Genomic DNA, 18,308 nt, shown 5'->3' with positions numbered 1-18,308 from the left:
AGGCAACAGGACAAGAGGAAACGGACTCAAGTTGCACCAGGGGAGGTTTAGGATGGATATCAGGAAAAATTTCTTCACCAAAAGGGTTATCAAGCATTGGAACAGGCTGCCCAGGGAAGTGGTGGAGTCGCCATCTGTGGACGTATTTAAAAGACAGGCAGTCATGACACTGAGGGACATGGTTTAGTGGTGGTTTTTGGCAGTGCTAGGTTGATGGTTGGACATGATGATCTTAAAGGTCTCTTCCAACCTAGACGATTCTATGATAGGACTGAGCAGCAAAACAGCACTTGCATCCAGTTCATACCCTCTGCTCAGCTTTGCATGTTATGCTTTGACTGCTTTCCTACACGTACCTCCTCTTCCCACACTCCGCTCAGTATCTGTCTTGCAGCTGATAGCACCAGAAAACTGTCCCTCGTGCATGGGCAAATACCTGCCATGGCCCCTGCAAAAGTGCAGAGAGCCAAATGCACCCAGAAAATGTTAAAGCTTCTGAGCACGCACAGGCTGCATGTGACACGCACATGCATTGGGCTCGCCATGTCCTAGAGGAACCACCATGTATGTTGGGCAGGTCCCCATGCGCATATTTTTGCCTGGGAAATCCTGGAAAGAGCAGCCGCACTCTAATTCAAGAGAAACAAAAACAAACTGGGATCGCTTCCATCTGAGCCAGACAGCGAAAACCTTTCCAGAAGCAAAAAAAAGACCAGTTCTAATTATAGGGTATCCTGAAGATACACATGCTTGGATTTGTCACTCTATTTGCAAATTAACGATACTCATGGTATGCAACGCGAGTAAGCAGTGGGCATGATAAAGTTCCTCTTCTGGTCTCCCAATCCTCTTTAGAAAGCAGAACAACCAGTGCAAACAGTAAGTGGGGGTGAACCGGTGCACCCTGCCATTTCCAGTGCTTCAGACCTTTTGCAGGTCCTAAGGCGAGGATTTGCACGGCCACAGCTGGAAGATGGAGCTTGAGAAAGCCTGAAGATTATTTTTCCTGCAACAGCTACCCACTCTCTTATTCTTCAGTCGGTGCCACAGGTTCACTCCCAGGGTGTAAATTGAGAGTAAAACACCAACATTATTGCTTGGATCAATGTCCAAGCTGACGTCGGTGATGGTAATGGCATAACCACTGTACTTGTGAAAGTGACTGAAAATTACAGCATCGCTTGCCTCCTCCAAACGAGAGGAAGGCTGGTGAGGCACCATGCGCTGGGAAGTGGGCTGTGGACTGCAGGTAGCAATGCAACGGCAAATACAGGCAATTTTTAATCCATCATTGGGGTGCACAGCAGGGAAAGGTGAACGAGAAGCTTCTCTGGGTGTGAGTCATTCCCCGAATGTTTCTCCTAATCCTGTTTTCCCCACTCTTAGTCTTTCTGTTTTATTAATGAGGGCTGCGCACATACACTGAAAGGCTCAGAATTAATTTTGCTTGCCATGTTGCAAGGAAAGGCCAGCAGCAGTAGCATTTCCACTGCAGTAAACCCTCCTACGCTTCATGCCTTCAGCTACTGGAATCCTCTGGGCGATGGCTGGCATGAAAGAGCAGCTCCAGCATCCGCCAGCCCGAGTCATCGCCTCCTCCTCCTGCCTCATCACAGCTCCCTGCAAGGCAAACACGGTGCTGTAGGATCCTGAGCCACCCAGGCGGGGTTGAATGGGGAGGTTATCTGCCAAAATAATGCTCTTGATCATGGTTACAGCAATACGGTCACCTGGAGAATTGACACCAGCACACGAGACTGGAAGGATAAGGATAAAGGGAGGGGAGGGAAAGGGGCAGCCGAAGGCTCATGAAAAAACCATTGGTTTCCACTGAAATACCTCAAGAGTGAGATCAGCACCTTAGAAACCCCCAGTTAAGGGTATGATGCCCAGCAATATCCCGCATTCTGCCTGTCCCTTGATTCTCCGTGCGTGTGGGCACTTCAGGCTGCTGCACAGGGCACCAGCCCAAATCCGTCTGCTCTGCACGCCCCAGGAGGATGCAGACACCGTGCTCGGGAATGGCTCTCGCAAAGGGCAGGAAGAAACGTGGAACAGTGTGATGGAAACCACCTGCTGATGTCTGAGAGCAAACATGTCCCTGACGCTGCACAGACCCTTCCCGCGTCTCTGCAGAAAACCTCCTGGACAGCCGATGCCGTAAAAAGGCAGATACTGTGCATTTAATGGAGTGTGCTGTTTGCTGTTTGACAAATATTATCTGTTACTACAACCGCTTCAGAAGTCACTAAGATCTTTTCAAAAGCCATCCGGGCTGGGAGAAATGCCATTTGGAGCAAAGCATCCATGTTACTCTACTTTATGGGCTACACTTCAGGCTGCACTTTAATTCTTACTAATCTTGAGGGTTTGGGCATTTTGATAGTTGGAGATGAATAAAGCCTTTATCATGTGTCCGTTTATTGTTCACTCTGCTCCTGTCTGCTGTCACAGCTGCAGATGTAACAACTGTGGTACTCCTGGGATCACAACATTTCGAAAGGAAATTCCTAGCTTTGGTTTCAGACTTAAAAATTGTCCTTGAACACAGGGTCTCCATGAGCCCTGAATGTGACAAAAGTCTGAAAGTGCAAAAAGACTTTGCAAGTAGGAGCTTGTCATCCCTGAAAATCATCAGCACCCAAATACTGAAGAAGCAGATATTCCCTCAAAACACATTTTGAATTTGCCCCATTAGCCATAGGAGTTATTTCAAGCCATTGCCCACCAAACCCTGTGGACCTCCAATGGGACCCTCACCTCGTGGTCCAGGCATGCCCATCACCCCCCGGCTGCCTCTGCAGCATCACTGTGGCACCCACAGCCCACTGCGGAGGGGTGAGCCAGCCCAATGGCTTGGCACGTGCTTGAGGGCAGAACCGTACACTCAAGCCTCAAGAGCCCCATTGGCCAACAGAACCCACAAGAGTGGTTTTTGCAAAGGTGTCACAAGAAGCAAAGCCACTACCTCCAATTTACCTCCAACGACTCCATGGAGATGCTAACACCTTGGCAGGTGTCATTTCAACCCGTCGAAGCAAAGAAGTGCTCTCTGTCTTTGAAGACCTTGCTTCAGAGACCTGGAAAGGCTTCACAGGAGTCACCTACATGCAGAACACATTGTGTTCACACAGGTTCCCCTTTCAGGTGCCTTTCAAAAAAAAGGATGCAGGAAGAGTAATGCACTGAGTTGGCAGCTCCAGGTCTCAGTAGGACTTTTTTCTGTCTCCCCTTAACAGGGTGCTTTCCAAGATCCAGTGACTTACACTTTCCTGCTCATGCTAGACCTTGTTCCTCATTTTCCAGCCTGTAAGACCTGCCATTCTGCAAATTACTAGTTTCTCATGTACTACAACCAGCTTCCCCACTTCTTGGGCAGATACTGGACTCCAGTAAAGACACCCGAGCTAAGCAGGCATGGGGCTGCCGCTCACTTGGAGGAAGACTCCTGCTAAAGCTCGCTGGTAGGGAAGAAGTCAAGGATGCTCGTTCAGAGCCTCTTCTGTAATGTATTTCCAGTGCAGTCACAGCCCACCCAAACCACGGCAGCAGTCTCCAGCCCTGCCTGAAACCAGCTGCTGCCCACATCCCACAGTCTGCTGGGCTGTGCCCCTTATTCCATGTCTCTCCTCTTTTTAATATTTAACAACATTTTGGGTTTTTTTATTTTCTTTTCTTAAACACCAGTTCCCCAAGCGCTGAGAAATGAAGCTGATGAAGGAATGCTGCAGACTCACCGGACGGCACTCACCGTGCTTCTGCCTGGTTTTGCTCCGCACCTTTCAGGCAACTCCTCCCGTACAGTGTTGAAGTTACAACGCCTGCCCACACAAGGACTGGGTATTGCGGATCGGTGTCGCCGAACTTAAGGCCTCCTTCAAAATGTGAAAATGTTGTGTATTTTACTTGGCCAAACCTAATTTAACATTGTTTGAAGTTTGGGCTATGTAAACACAGCCATTGTGTGAGCTATGAAACACTTTGATTCCATTTCCTAACCTTTATGGGGACTTTTATGTATACTTTCCAGTGATATACTATGTTTCTAAGGCATATGGGGAACAATAAAGAGTTTCCCTGGAGCTAATTAAGCTAATCATGGCTTCTAGATTAAATTTTCTGTAAGATTTTTACCTTGTATCGCTAAAATAACTGTGCTCTTACAGAGTGATCATCTGACATTAGGCTAACTTTAAATTGGCATCTCTGTCTGCAGAGAATTGTCTGAGGGTATTTCCCAAAATTAAACATTCAAAATAATATCTTGATTTTGGCCCCATTCACAGAAAGATCTCAAATGAAAAAAAAAAAAAAAATCCTCAAAAGCAGCATTTTCTCCAATTTTCCTCAAGTTACATATGATGAAGAATATCCTCCTCTTGCCCCTTAAAGATTCAGCACTATGCTGAATTCAGGGAAAAACCCTCCTTGCCGCTCAGATCTCTGAGCACTTTGATTCAAAGGAAAAACTCATGGTAAAAACCACATTCCTTTCATTTTATGGCAATAATGAGTTAAAATCCTGGAAACCTGGGCCTGGATCCGAGCTATTCATTCCAGTTCCTATTAATGTTTACCACTTTTCTCAGAAAAAAAAAAAAAAAGGAAAAAAAAAAAAGCAGGGAGGCCTATGAAGGAGAGGAAAAGCAGGAATAAATGCTGCTCTCCCACCGGCGTCGGCACGGGATGCTGCCAGAGCCTCTATTCCCCACTCACATGGGTGTAGCAAGACCAGGAATGTGGTATTTGATCCAAAATGCTGTTTCATCTGTAAAAATAAGTCAGGGGGAGATTTTCTTATCAGTACAGATGTCAGCTCCATGAAAGCACCCGTGTTACAACGGGGTTGCCATCCCTGCAGCCCAGGCACGGTCAGGGTCACCGTCAGCACAAGTCAGGACCCTTCACAGTGCACATGAAGGGTCAGAGAGGACATCACTCTTTCTCTGGCGGAGACCCTCCGGCTGTGCTCTCACCCACCTCCTCCCACCTTCTCGCTGATCCCAGCACAATGAAACACCTGGTGAGTAAGGATGCGGGGAGCAACCTGTCCCAAAGCGGAAAGGGGAGCAGAGACCTTCCCTGTAGCTCAGCAGGGGAAGAGCTTAAGCAGGGAGAAGAAAGGGCTCATGCAAAGGGACTGGGAAGCACCAGCTATGGCAATGCAAAACCTCACCGTGTCTCTCTGAGAAATCCTGGGGATGGCCATCATTTCCCTGAGGAAACTCCCAACAGGTTTTGCTGGACCTGAGATCTGCATCCCTTCCTCCAACCCAAGGGACTCGTGACCTGCCCATAGTAATAAATCAGAATATGCTGTTCCCCTTCAAGGTTCCAGTGGGCTGCTCTCAGGTTATCTTCTGCAGCCTGCTGGGGTCTTCCCTACACCTTCACAACAGGGCTGGGAGTGCTCTGCAAGGCTCGTGCTGTTCAAAAATCACACTCCTGTCCTGGAAAACCTCATCTCCTCCCTTTCTCTACAGAGAAAAGACTTTAGTGAAAGGTCTTAGCCCAACCCTTGTCTTGAAAGAAAAATGAGAAAGCAGTTCTCATTTCCTTTGCTTGCTTTTGGCCACAAAGGTCTAGTCCCTCAGAAGCAGCATTTCCTATTCTGAGGTGAGTAGTCCATCTCCCCCCTTCAGGAGTAGATGTCTTACCCCATTCCTGGACCACCTGTGAGCCTCCTTGCGGGGTCAGCATCTCTTAGGGCTTCACACTGCCAGGAAATAAACGCCTCAACCCCCACATCTGACAACCCCTTGCTCTGCTAGGCTCCCCCTGCTCCTACTCCAACCTTCAGAAGCCCAAACACCACCCAGCAATGTGCAGAGGACAAGCTGGCTCTGATGCCAAGGTGCACCAAGCAGGCTTGGAGTGGTTAATACCCATCAGCTGCAATCCCCACCACAGCCCTAATTGGATTCACGGCATGGAGAGGTCAGCAAGAAGCAGGAGGGAGAAGAATCAAAGCAATGGAAAGACAGATGCTGTGTTCTTGCTCCCCAGACGGACAGGGAGGAGAGGGAGAAGCCCAAAGAGCAGTATCCACAATGGCATGGAGCTATGGCCGGCTGGGAGCATTCAAATTGTCAACAGCCCTGTAGAAAAGGCAGACAAATTCCTGTTTTGTACTTGGGAAGAAGCCAGGTGATGTAATCATCGTATAGGATGATGGTGAAATACTTTCCATTCCAGCAGTAACTCAAGATGTTAAATAGCAGCTACTAAAGTTAAACATAGTTAAATCAGTATGTCAGGATAGCATCTACCTAAGAGTTTTTAAAGGGATGGCTGATGAACCAGTGGACAGTTAATGTCCACTTTCCACATGCCGTGAAGTGGTAGGATGTTTCAGAGACGTAGGAAAAAGCTATTTGTTAAATGAGGCAGTCTTGGCTATTTCAGGACTGCCGCTGCAACGTCAGTACCAGTCAAATAAGGATGTGCCAGCTACAGGATTCAGTCGGCCAAGGATTAAAGGAAGGTAGTAATAGTAGTGCCAACCTACGTACATTTATGGAAAACAGATTAAGGCAAATTAGCCTTGTACGGGTTTTTGATGCAATTAGAAGATTGGCTGGGAGAGGTAACAGTGTTAATGCAATGCACCCAAACTTCTGCAACGTATTTCCCTCAGTAAGACATGATATTTTGATTCAGAAATTAGAGGGTCCACCAACACTGTGGGACATACTCAATGCATTAAAACTTGGCAAGCTGATGCTGCTATGGTCTGAGATCTAAGCAAGGAATGTGCAGAGAGCAGGTCTGTTTCTACTAGAGCCAACAAATTTGGTTCATGCCTCTGGGCTATTTAACATTTTTATCACTGACCCAGGAGAAAGCCCAAAGCATTCCCAATAAAGTTAGCTAATGACATGGAAGCTGTAGTGTGGTAAATACTGAAGATGATGGGTTCCTGATATGCAGTGATCCCGTTGCCTCAGTGAGCTGGGCACAAGCACGGAATGCGCATTTCAGTGCAAACACACATCTGATCACACCTCCAGGGACAAGGACACAGGCCACAGCGGTTATCTGCTCCCAGTCCCACCAGGAAGGACAAGGATCCTTCAAAAGCACCCAGAGAAATGCCATTGCCAAAATGGTTAAAGCAAAGGAGGGAGGTAGGAAGAGGGAAATCTCAGCATCTCCTCTGGCACTCAGCTATGAGCATCCTGCACGTGGGACAGTGGATCTGCCAATAGAAAGGCTACAGCAGTGCCAAGAGCTGAGAAGAGCCAAAAAATCTGGTCGAAAACCTTACCAGAGGACCTGGGGCCAAGGATTACTCTTAAACAGGCACACAGAGAGCTGAGGTGTGGTGATGGACAAAGTTCACCGAGGTCCGAGTGCCAGGCGCAGCCAGGGGTAAGAAGGCAGGAGCAACCGCTGGAAGTGTTTAACAGGCAATTCTCCATCTCTGGAAACATTTACATCACGATTGGCTGTATCTGCTCCAGCTCAACCAGGAATGCTTCCTGTAAGAACTTAATTACCCCTACGGCCTTAAAATTTATTGGCTGGGCCCAGCATTATCAGTGGAGGCCCAGACCCGAAACAGGCACGGAGCCATAAACAGCCTCTTATCTTCAAAACATCATGTACTTATGGGACGTGACTGTAAGACAGCTAGGACATACCCTTCTCTAGCACATTAGAAAGCCCCTCCAAGCCCTTAGCGCATACTTAATCCCCTCTGAAACCCAAGCACAACACAGCTGGGACAGACCCCCACTGCTTCCCATGCCCATGCGATGGAGGAGTAGCTCTGGGTCCTCGACACATGTGTACGTGCACACCACTGCCCCTGCACCCACATCCCCAGCACACAGTGGGGTGGTGGCGGATCTGCTGCGTTGGACCACAGGGAAGCCCATCATGGAGCCCACCTGTAGGACACACATCTTCAAGAGCACAACCCTACCAAAACCAACCAGCCAGCCCTACACAGCCCCAGACGGGGATACCCCAGGTATCAGACCACTACAGCAATGACCCTGGCGGTCACGCTCCTCCCTTTAGAGCTGGACTTGGGCTGGGTCAGTGCTGGAGCTCACCTGGGAGTACCCAGCTGGGTTAGTGGTGGAACCGGGCTGTGGTGTTGGTGGGGCTGGACAGGTCCAGCACCAGGCTGGATGCTGGAGCCGGGTCAGGACCCTCACAACCTCCCTCCTGGCTCTGCCCCCAGGAAAGGAGCAGGAGGAAGGCAGGGCAGGCTCTGAAGGGGACACACTGTTGATCCCTCGGGCTCCCCACAGGGGTGGCCTGGCTCCACTTTGAGCTGGAGAAGACAGGTGGCAGCTTGGACCTTCTACAGACCACCTAGGTGACCAGATTTCTCCTCTTACCAGCATGTTACCAGCTCCCCTCCTCCTCAGAAATGCCTGTGACCCCAAGGGATGACGCCACATGTCTCTGATAGCAAGAGAGTGTCACCACCAGCTTCTGCAGGGCAAAACCATCCCTTGTTACCATGGCAAGACCAGGACTCCCCATGCTTGGCGCTGTACGAGTGCAATAGAGAGGAGGCTGCCCGCTGTGAATGCCATGATCAGACACATGGGCAGATGTCCTCCAAAGCTGGAGAGGAGCTGGGGATGGATGCAGGGTTCGAGAGCTAGGACCAGCAGCCAGCGGCTGCCATCCCTGAGCAGGCAGAGACCCTTGCAGGCAGCATTCGTCGACTGTCCAGTCCAAACAGGGAGAGCAGGCAGCACAATAGCTCGGCCTCCGCCGTTGCAGAGGCGAGCCAATGAATAAGGGAGGCAGAGAGAGAAATGCGCTTAATATGCTGCATGGGAGGGACAGGCGGGGGAGAAGGGGGGAGGCGGCAGACAAAGAACAGGGAGATGGAGAAAAAAGACGCAGGCAGGGAGCAGGAGGTGAAGCGGGGAGGACGGGGCTGGGCATATGGGGCTGGTGGGAGGCGGCGCGGGGAGGCGCGTGTGGGGAGACGCTGGCCGGCGCGGCGGAAAGGAGCCGGGAAGCGAGCGGAGGAACGGAGCACAGAGGAATGGGCAGCCAGCCCCTCACAGGGCCCTGCGGGATTGGCGAGCAAGGCCCAGCAAAATGAAAATCTCTTAACCACACAGAATTGTTAACTGCCCCCAAATCCTTTTGTGTTAGGGTAGCAAGCTTAGAAGGGCTTAAGCTGTTAGATGCATGAACTTCCTCCATAAATATCCCTTGTGTACACTGCCGTGAGCAGGCTTGCACTGTAGTAGCCAGATGAAAAGCCCAGTGGAGAAAATAAGCAACTCCTTCAAGCATCTTGCAGCTGCACCGGGGGGGCGTCCATTGCTTGGGATGCCCTTTTCCACCAGGACCCCTTGGTGGGGCCACGTCCCCCACGTTCTCCGCCACGTCCCACTTGGGCGACCGAGCCGTGTGAGAGCACTTCGCCCCGAACGCCAACTCGGATTTGCTTTTGTTTTGCGTCTGGAAAGGGGCCCAGATTCCCTCCCACTCCTCGAAACACAAGAAAACCTGCCGGCCACATGTATGAGCAAGTTCCCCAAACCAGGAGGCTCATACGCTGCCTCTGAGGGGACCAGGAGCGAGGATGTGATGGGAGATGGGCAGGGATGCAACCTGCACATCCTTCCTGAACTGAATTGGGGAGGAGAGCCCTTTCTCTGCCTGACCGAATCAGGGTGACCAGCCCCTTCCCCAATCCTCTGTGGGGGTCACTGGGGGGGCTGGGAGGGGATGGGGATGCCATGGCTGTCCTGCCAACTTCGTGGCTGACTCTCCTCTCAGTCCCCACTCTTCTTCTGGGGGCTGCTGGGGGAAACCAGAGAGTGTGTCCCAGTCTGGCACAACCCTGGGGTCCATCCAGCTGTGACTACACAGCCCCACATGGGAAGGGGAAGGGGAGGGGGAAGGGGAAGGGGAAGGGGAAGGCCAGCTGCCCCACAGAGACGGTGGGCTGCCGGCCACTGCATGATTAATGATGGTGGGGAGCGCAGGGCCGGGTGCACGCCAGCACCGGCTGGAGAAACAGCTGCTGAGGTACCGGACCTCCCAAAATCCTGCTGCTACGCAGACAAAGAGGAGACTCGGCCTCTCCCTCCTGCCCGCTCTGCCTCCCCTCCCAGCCCCACCGGGCCAGGCTGGAGGGACAGGGCTCTGCATAAGGAGTCCTGGGAGCCCCAGGGCACGCAAAGTCACTGTCCCTTGGCCGGGCAGCAGGACTGGGAGCCCCGCGACACCACGATACCGTATCTGCATCACAGCAAAGCACTGGGCAGGGCTGGGTCTGCTGAGGAGGAAAAAAAAAAAAAAAAGGCTGAGATGGAAAAGCTGACATGAATCATTTTGGCTTTCTTGTGTTGCTATGAACGCTTCACTTGGGCGTCGTAAAACACCCGTCTTCCCTTCGAGGCTGGGATTAGCCAGGCTCCCCCTCCGTACCGTCTTGCAGCAGTACTTCAATGCTGTCCCCGTCCCCAGCACCGTCCCTGCTACAGCTGGAGGAGACTTGATCACCCCGAGCTCAGTGGGAAGAGATGTTCCATGGCTCAGGAAGGAGTAGCTCAAAGCACAGATATTAAATAACACCCTCAGCACATCAGGATGCTTGACGTGTGAGCAGCCCAGCCACCAGCAAAAGACGCGGTGCCCTCTCCAAGGGGACTATCCAACCTGCAGTCCCAACTGAGCACGGTCAGAGACTGGCCATCCCCCTCTCTTGTGTGTCCATCTCCTCATGTTTGCTCCTTCCTCATGCTTGCACCTTCCTCATGCTTGCTCAGTCCTACTAGGCCACCCCTTCCCACAGCAAGAAGAGAGGAGACCTCTCCTTCCTTCCGCTCTTCAATGCCCACCCACATATCTATAATTGATCTAAAGAGAAACCCCAGCTCTGCTGATGCTATCGAAAGTGTAATGGGATTTTGACATCCAGCCAGGACAGGGGGGACAACAGGCTGTTTGCCAAATGCCATAATTTGCTCTGCGCATAATACAGCCACAGGTGCCCATTAAACATGCAGCGCTCGGGTCCCCATCTCTCTCCCAATAAGCGCAGCAGCTCCTTTCTCTCCCTCCCCAAGCCCACGTGTGACTGGGGAGGGCATGGAGATGTGTTTGGGCATGGTGCTTTCGGCAAGGGTGGTGCAGAGCCTCTCACTCATCTGGGAGCATGCTCGCTCCATGGTGCTCAGCTGAGGTGAGCAGGGGTTCCTGGAGTCTGTTTTGAACATCTACAAGGCAGGAGAACATCTACAGGGCAGGAGAACCCTGGCTGCTGAGGAAGCTCAGGGGCCAGGCTCAGAGGTGCCCAGGCTGGAGATGTCATCCTGGCCCTGAACAGCCCGTGACCATGTCCCACCCTGGGCCATTTGCACCTCACCAGGAAAATTATGCAGACAACTTGCTCCCTCCCACCGCATCACCTTTGGGTGGCTGCACTCCCGCTCCCCTCACCCCAGAAGCATTTCAGCCCACGTCAAGGCATAGGGCACAAACCAAAGTGGAAACAGCCCCAGTATTTTGGGAGATGACTGCAGATCAGTGGCACGCACCATGGTTACACACACATGTGCCCCTCCAAGACCTGAAGAGCACAAAGGGCACCAGCAACAGGCCAGCACCGCTGGACCTAGTGGTCTGAGGTAACACAGCGCCTCTGCAATGGATGGATGAGCCCGGGGCAGGAGCTGAGGAGCTGGTGAAGGCATGAGCGTTGACACACATGCTCCTCTCCCAGGTCCCCACGCGCTCCTCTTCCAGGTCCCCGTGTGCTCCTCTCCCACCCCCACCCAAGGAGGTCTCTCCCAGGCGACTCGTGCTGCAAATCCCGACTGCCACCACTGGCACAGGCCACCGGCAGCGAGGCAAGCGCATGGAGCAAGACCGAAGGCAAGTGGTTACCTCTGCAGACGGTCCCGTTTTCCACCGACTCGTAGCCCGCCCTGCACATGCAGCGGCCAATAGGCACCAGCCACTCGCCATCCCCATTGCAGTACAGCTTGATCGGCACGTCCACCTCCTCCGCGTTGGTGATGCACGTCCCCCGGGCTGCCACCAGAGAGGTGCTCTCTGCTCCCGAGAGGGTTTCTTGGAAGACGGCGCCATTCTGGATCACACGGGGACACTTGCGGTAGAAGACGCGGACGGCAATCAAGGACATGCAGCCTCCGTAGTCCTGGAAGGCCAGGTAGAAACCATTCTTGGACACAGGCCCAAAACTGCGCACCTCAGTGTTTATCTTCATCACCCGTCCACCTAGGTCCACTTGCGAGAAACTCTCATCAGCAGCAATTGTGTCCACCTTCATCCAAGGATTCTCCATCCAGTTAGGAAAAGCCTTGGTGGCCGAGTCAAAGTCTGACTCAAAATAGTAAAGGTTAAAAGTCTCCTTACAGGAGCCTGGTACATTAGGGATGCTGCTGCAGTCCCGGACAGAAAATTTCATCTCCACGTGGATGCGGTGCGCTCCTCGCCTCCGGATGTACTTGGTCCGGAGCCAGTTGTTTTGGCTGGATTCAAAGACGTTGCACACCTGGTAGGTGCGAATCGTGTTCATGTTCTCGTCGTACCCGCTCACCTCTTCCCACTGCAGACAGGAAACAGAAAGTGAAGGGGCTGCACTGAACTGATGTTCCCCACCCATGTCACCTCTTCCCAACCCCACCACGTGCCAAGAGGGCAGGCTGTCCTGGTACCAGCTGCCCCATGCCGTGCCCACCCCATCACACAAGCAGCCCCATCGGTGCCCAGCACCTCGCCCCGGCACAGCTCCAGCAGCCCCCTGCAACCACCCTGTCCCTACATGCCTTCATCCTGCTTCAGCAGGGTTTGATCCACCCTGCATGCTGGGCAGGCTCCACTCCATGGGGACAAGGTGGCCCAAGCCCTCAGCAGAGCTCGAGGCCAGCTGGCTGCCAGCAGCACCATGCTCTGTGCCCCAATTTATGGTAAAGCATCTCTGCTGGGTGGCAGGAGGAGCTGCAGGCAGTAATGTCTTTAGCAGGGGCTCCTGCCCATGGGCTGCACTGTACGGCAGAGCCTCCCAGCAAAGTAACACGATGCCTTTAGCAGATGTGTTCCCACCGGTGCCACTACGGTTACAGACGTGGCAGACAGGACCCGCTTCCTCAGCAGCGCGTAACGCAGCCATAAAACCTCCTCGCCGGCTGCAGCCCCAGCACTGGTGCGGGCGGCTGGCTGTGCGACGAGCCAGTAGCCAGCAGCCTCTCCCCAGAGGTAGGAGAGAAGGTTTATAAGAGCCTGGCTGACCCCACTGTGTACCCAAGAAAGGGAGACGCTAGCCTAGATCCTGCTGGTAGCCCTCATCCCTTCCCCTTCCAGGGCCAACATGTTTTGGGGTCCCTCCTGCAGGTGTGTGCAGGTCCCAGCCCCAGATGTCCTAAACTGGATCTATGGGATGTCTTACGAGCCATGGCACAACAGTAACATCCTTCTCAGCAAGACAGCTTGGAGCTGACATATTTCCCCAGGGGAAGCTCAGCCCAGCTCCCCTCCAGCTGACTAACAGCTGACTGCCAGCTCTGGAGGAGCCTCTGCTGAGCTGGGGGCTTCTGTGACACCTCCTGGCCCTGTCCAGCTCCCTGCCCTCTCCCCAGGCTTTTTTTTCCAAACCCTTCAGTGCTTGTTGTCTCCACCCTTTATAGTATGGGGAGACTTCAGTACCAGCCAAAGGCAGAGCCGCAGCCTAAAACCAGCCACCACTCCTCTGCAGTGAGCACAGACGGGAAAGGGTCCTTGTGGGAGGAGAACCTCTCACCCAGCTCATGAGAGCATCTCCCCCAGACCAGAACTTTCTGGAGGGCAGAGCATCTCCCTGTGCTGCTCCCTCCCCACCCGCAGCACCCTCATGATGCTGGCAGTAGGAGCCAGGGTCCAGCTAGCGCATGACACAGCCCCAGACAGCTGGAACGGCTTCTCATGAACTTGTTCATAAACCTGCTCAAGTGGAAGCCGAGCAGGTTTTCATCCATTCCATGGATGTGAAACCCTGAGCACAACCTTGCCCTGGATGAGGGACCACAACACCCGGGGCAGGGCGACAGCACAGTCCGAATCCAGCACCAGTGCCAGGACCGAGGTCCGCAGGGAAAACGCTGCAGAGGCAGAGCAGCCCCAGCCCCTCAGCCTGCAAACGGCCTCACAAGGGCATCCAGGACTGCCGAGGGCGGCTCACGAGATGGGAGACAGATTGCTCCTCACACATCAAGGCTAACAACCCAACAGAAGGCTGTCAGGGAAGATCCCCCAACAGCTCCAACCACTTCTGATTGGCAGTGGCTGCAAATCTGCTGCCATCACTGGGGGAGGAGGAGAGCATCCTTGCAAAACGCAGGGGGAGCGTTTGCTTTATTTTCCAGAAATAAATTTGGTCTGGTAGTGGAAGATTGCAGGACTTCCCCAATTTTTAGGTCAGCAGTTGGGAGGGGGGTGAAGGAATCAAGGACAAGGCACAGGGAAGCAGTTCCTTCCCCTGCCCTGCCTCTGACGTGGCTCTCCCTCACCTGGAGCACTCCTGACCCCGACTCAACAACACCATGTCAGCCACCAAGACCCAGGGTGCCCAGTGCATCCCCATCCACACCTGCATGGCCCCCAGGAAGGGCTCAGGACACAAGCCTGAAGAGCTCAGCCTGGCCAGGCAGGAGCAACACATGGTGGAAGGAGACTCCAGCTTGGGGATGAACGGCAGACAGTGGAGGCAGGACACGGGGACACCTATGAGTGATGTGGGATCTCCCCAGCCAGGGGAGAAGCAACTGTTTGGGCTTTCAGCTCCCCAAAGAGGCAACAAACAGGAGAAGCACCCAGTAGCTTTTGTCTTCCAGGTGATGCTGGCTGCGCCCAACCTTGCCAGCCACCCATGGGTAGGATGTCCTGCCTTGTCCTGCCAGTGGGCACCAGGCCGCACTGGGAGAAGCCATGAAGGTGCCACAGCATCAGCATCTATGATGCAGGGCACGACATGCGCCACATGCCCCCCATGGTCCTGCCTGGAGATGAGGACAGGAGGTGATCCCACCAGCAACATCGGGACTGTGCTGGACTTCCCAGATGGGCATCTCCATCCCACTGGGGACGGGGGATGTGGGAGCATGCTGGGGACCAGGATGAGGACCCCCAGCATCCTCTTGCGTTCCTACAGCAGTGAGCAGGGGGCTCTTGAGCTCCCTTTTCTCAGCTGGGAGAGAAAGTCACCCCCATGCAACAGCCCCTGAGCTTCCTCAACGCTTAATTAGAAGCCTCTCCCTTTCTCCTCGCTCTCTAATTAACATGCCGGGAGCTCAAAAGAAGAAGGCAGCACAATAATACAGGGAGACGGCTTCCAGCAGGCCCAGGCCTCATTACCGCGGGGCTGGGGAGCCGGGAGCAAGGCGTGCTTTACATATGGAAACACCGCAAACAAGAAAGGCTGGGCGAGGAGAGAAAAAGACTTGACCTCTGCTCCCGCCTATTGTGAGCCCGTCATCCTTCTTCGGCGGCTGGGCCAGTGCTGGCGGGGCGGCCGGGCTCGCGGGCGGGCACGGGGCTTTATTATGGTGATGGGGGACCGGTGCCGGCAGCACCCGCGCCCCAGCGCAGCAGGGCGGCTGTGCTGCTCAGGAGCCGGGTTTAATCTCCCCGACGGCGGCTTTTCTTGGCCGTTTCTTTTCTTCTGCCAAGTCAGCTCAGGGAGGGGGCTTGCTGTCAGCCCCAGGGTAAGGTCCACAGAAACATCTTCATCCAGCCCCGGTGGAGGGTGGGTGGAGGACAGGATGGAGCCTGAGCTACCCTCTCTGCGCATGGGGGTGGGACACATCTCCAGGCTTTGGCCGGGCTGGACTGGGACACCTGAGCCAAAGGGAGCATGTTGGGGGTGTTGGGCTCTGGGGCTTCACATCAGCCACCGCAGCCAGAGCAGGGCGGGATGCTCTGAAGCACCTTGAAGCCCCACGTAAACCCCGTGGGACACAGAGGCAGCTAGGGCCGCTCTGGTTTTGTGTCCTGAGTGGAAGAGTGCAGAGATGCATTGCCTTGTCCAGGCTTTTCTTTAAAGCAGCTTGTTCTGGGTGGTCTTGGGATGTGGCTCAGGGGACGCCTGGCACCCGTAAAGTGGAGAGATAGTAACTGCTGAGCCAGCAAATGTCCCTCCAGGAGATGTCAGGGATGATGGACAGTCATTTCAGGACTTGATCAAATGGCTGTTGTGGGTGCAACCTCACAGGCCAATGCCCTCATCCTTTTCTGCTACAAATACCAGGCCATGGGATAACAAGTGCTACTGGGGACTAATGATAGTGGCCTTGGCATTTCACTTCTCTGTCTCTGTGGTTTTTAACTGGCTGCAGGCCAGCTTTACAAAGAGTACGATTCCTCCAACCTCATGTTGGCCTGATGCTGTAGGGTAAGAATTACACTCCTCCAGCACTGGGGTAGTTTTTTGAATCGTCACCTCCTAGAAAACTACTGGAAATCTCAACTGTCATCCTCTTTACTGCTCTTCCCACTAGATCTTTTCACACAGCCAAGGCACTTTGCTGCAGCAGGTGACTTTTATTGAGCCATTGCACCTACGTTCACGTGCAGCAGGTGACCCCAGACTGAGCTCCAGGACAACTTACCCCTGAAGGAGGATGCACTGTCCAGCCCAGCTCTGCCGTTGCCGTTGTGGAGTCCATCAGTGTCTCTGCAGAAGGAAGGTGAAACAGGGAGTCAGTGGCCATTTAGTGAATGGCCTGAGGCTGGCAAAGGGGAAAGAGGTGGAGAAGAGCCAGCCCAGGACTGCAGCCATCGAGCCCAGCCTGTGCCAAGCCCTCTGGCCAGCTCTCAGCCAGGGAGGAGCCCAGCATCTGTCCCTCCACCCATTTGCTTCCCCATCCGTGGCCCGCTGCTCCCTTGCCCCTCATCTCCTGCAATGCATAGGGGGATGTACTCTTCCACCCACCAGCCAGCTGGCTTTACTCCTCAAAATGCAGGATAAGGGTACCACAGCCCCAGAGAAGCTCTGCTGTGGCAGATGAGGAGCCCAGCCTGAGTGAGTTTCCTCCATCAACTTGCAGTTTCTCTTGCAAAAGTGGGATATTTTTTCCTCAGCGTTCTGCATGGTAGGCAGAATCCTGTGGCGATGTGGTAGCACACAGGAAGGAACAGCACTTTTAGGACTTAAAAGTACTAAAAAATTAAACCAACGTTAAAGCTGGTTTTCCAGGCGATTTGGATTGAAATAGGTCAGGCGATGCTACTGCTGATCAGCACAGAGAAGTCTCCCTAAGCCACATGGGCAGCAAAGCCTCCTTGTGCTTTCTACAACTCATCACGCTTCTGGCGCTGAAGTCTTTTTCCACCCCAAATAGTTAATGGGTTGGCCTAACCACACCACACTAATGGCATGAGAAGGGATGCTCAGCTTATGGTCCCCCAATAGTTGGGCTAATGTGTGTAGGTGTTCCCCATCCAGCATGGGAACGGGCCAGATGGCTCCATCAGAAATACAGTGGACAACTGCTCAACCAATATAGTCAAGACCTCCAGCCACCATCCTATAACCCAACAAATGGTGCCAGTTCCCATGGCCACAACAGGGATGGAGAGTGTCCTGTTGTTGCTCCTCACCACCAAAAAACCAATCGTCCTGCAATGAATCATCTCCACCTTCTCCACTTTCGCTGTGTTGAACAACAACGAAGGAAGAAAAGCTCAACCTTGAGCAGACCCATCCTTTAAGAGCTGAGCGTGGATGCAGAAATGGCTGTTGCTCAGCCTGCCCAGCAGTGCACATGAACTCCCCTTTTCCCATCAGCAAGCCAAAAAGTGCCTCGGCACAGATATGCTCCTTGCACCTACTTCTGCCAGTAAATCATTTTCAGACTGTGGGTTGTTCATTACTCCTGGTTAGAGCCAGCGGTTTCCAGTTCACAGGAAACCAGGATTTCAAAATTTGGTTTTATTCCAAGAGTAAAAAGCAAAAATAATTCTTTTTCAAATTTTCCCACTAGGAAGAGTTCTGGAAAACAGCTAGTCCAGAAATGTTGTCATTCAGATTTATGAAATTTCTTTTTAAACTTAATATTTGTTTACATAGTTCAATAATAGTGTTTATTTTATCAGAGTATCTGGCTTTTTCATTAAAACACCAGTGGCACTTTGATCTAAAAGGAAAACAACATTTTTCACCCAGTGCTAGCTAGAAGCTGCATTACTTTAAAAAACCCTTAAATGTTATTTTATCTTAACTATCAATGACAGTGGTGCATAGTAAGTATATTAATAGCAGTGACTATAATGTAAAAGAAGATATGCTCTAAACCAGTATAAATAATTCCCCAAATAAAAAT

General features: G+C 52.8%; 1 protein-coding gene across 7 annotated transcripts in view; it reads right to left on the bottom strand.

The window, feature by feature from the left end:
• The window catches only part of EPHB2 (EPH receptor B2), a 95,426-nt gene extending 78,753 nt beyond the window's left edge, over nucleotides 1-16,673 (bottom strand). For 4 of the 7 annotated variants that reach the window (XM_009889833.1, XM_009889839.1, XM_009889837.1 and 1 more), the window contains exons 1-2: nucleotides 16,596-16,655; nucleotides 11,878-12,562 (exon numbers count right to left, since the gene is read on the bottom strand). In XM_009889833.1, coding sequence (XP_009888135.1) covers nucleotides 11,878-12,562; nucleotides 16,596-16,652 — 742 coding nt within the window. In that variant the 5' untranslated portion in view covers nucleotides 16,653-16,655. Of the gene's footprint in view, nucleotides 1-11,877; nucleotides 12,563-16,595 lie in introns of all 7 variants that reach the window. The other 3 variants (XM_009889838.1, XM_009889834.1, XM_009889836.1) reach the window with 3 other exon arrangements.
• Between the last annotated feature and the right edge of the window lie 1,635 nt (nucleotides 16,674-18,308).

This window comes from Charadrius vociferus, unplaced genomic scaffold (genome assembly GCF_000708025.1).
Source record: "Charadrius vociferus isolate BGI_N301 unplaced genomic scaffold, ASM70802v2 scaffold727, whole genome shotgun sequence".
NCBI classification, from domain to species: domain Eukaryota; kingdom Metazoa; phylum Chordata; class Aves; order Charadriiformes; family Charadriidae; genus Charadrius; species Charadrius vociferus.
This window is presented reverse-complemented; position numbering and strand designations above follow the sequence as displayed.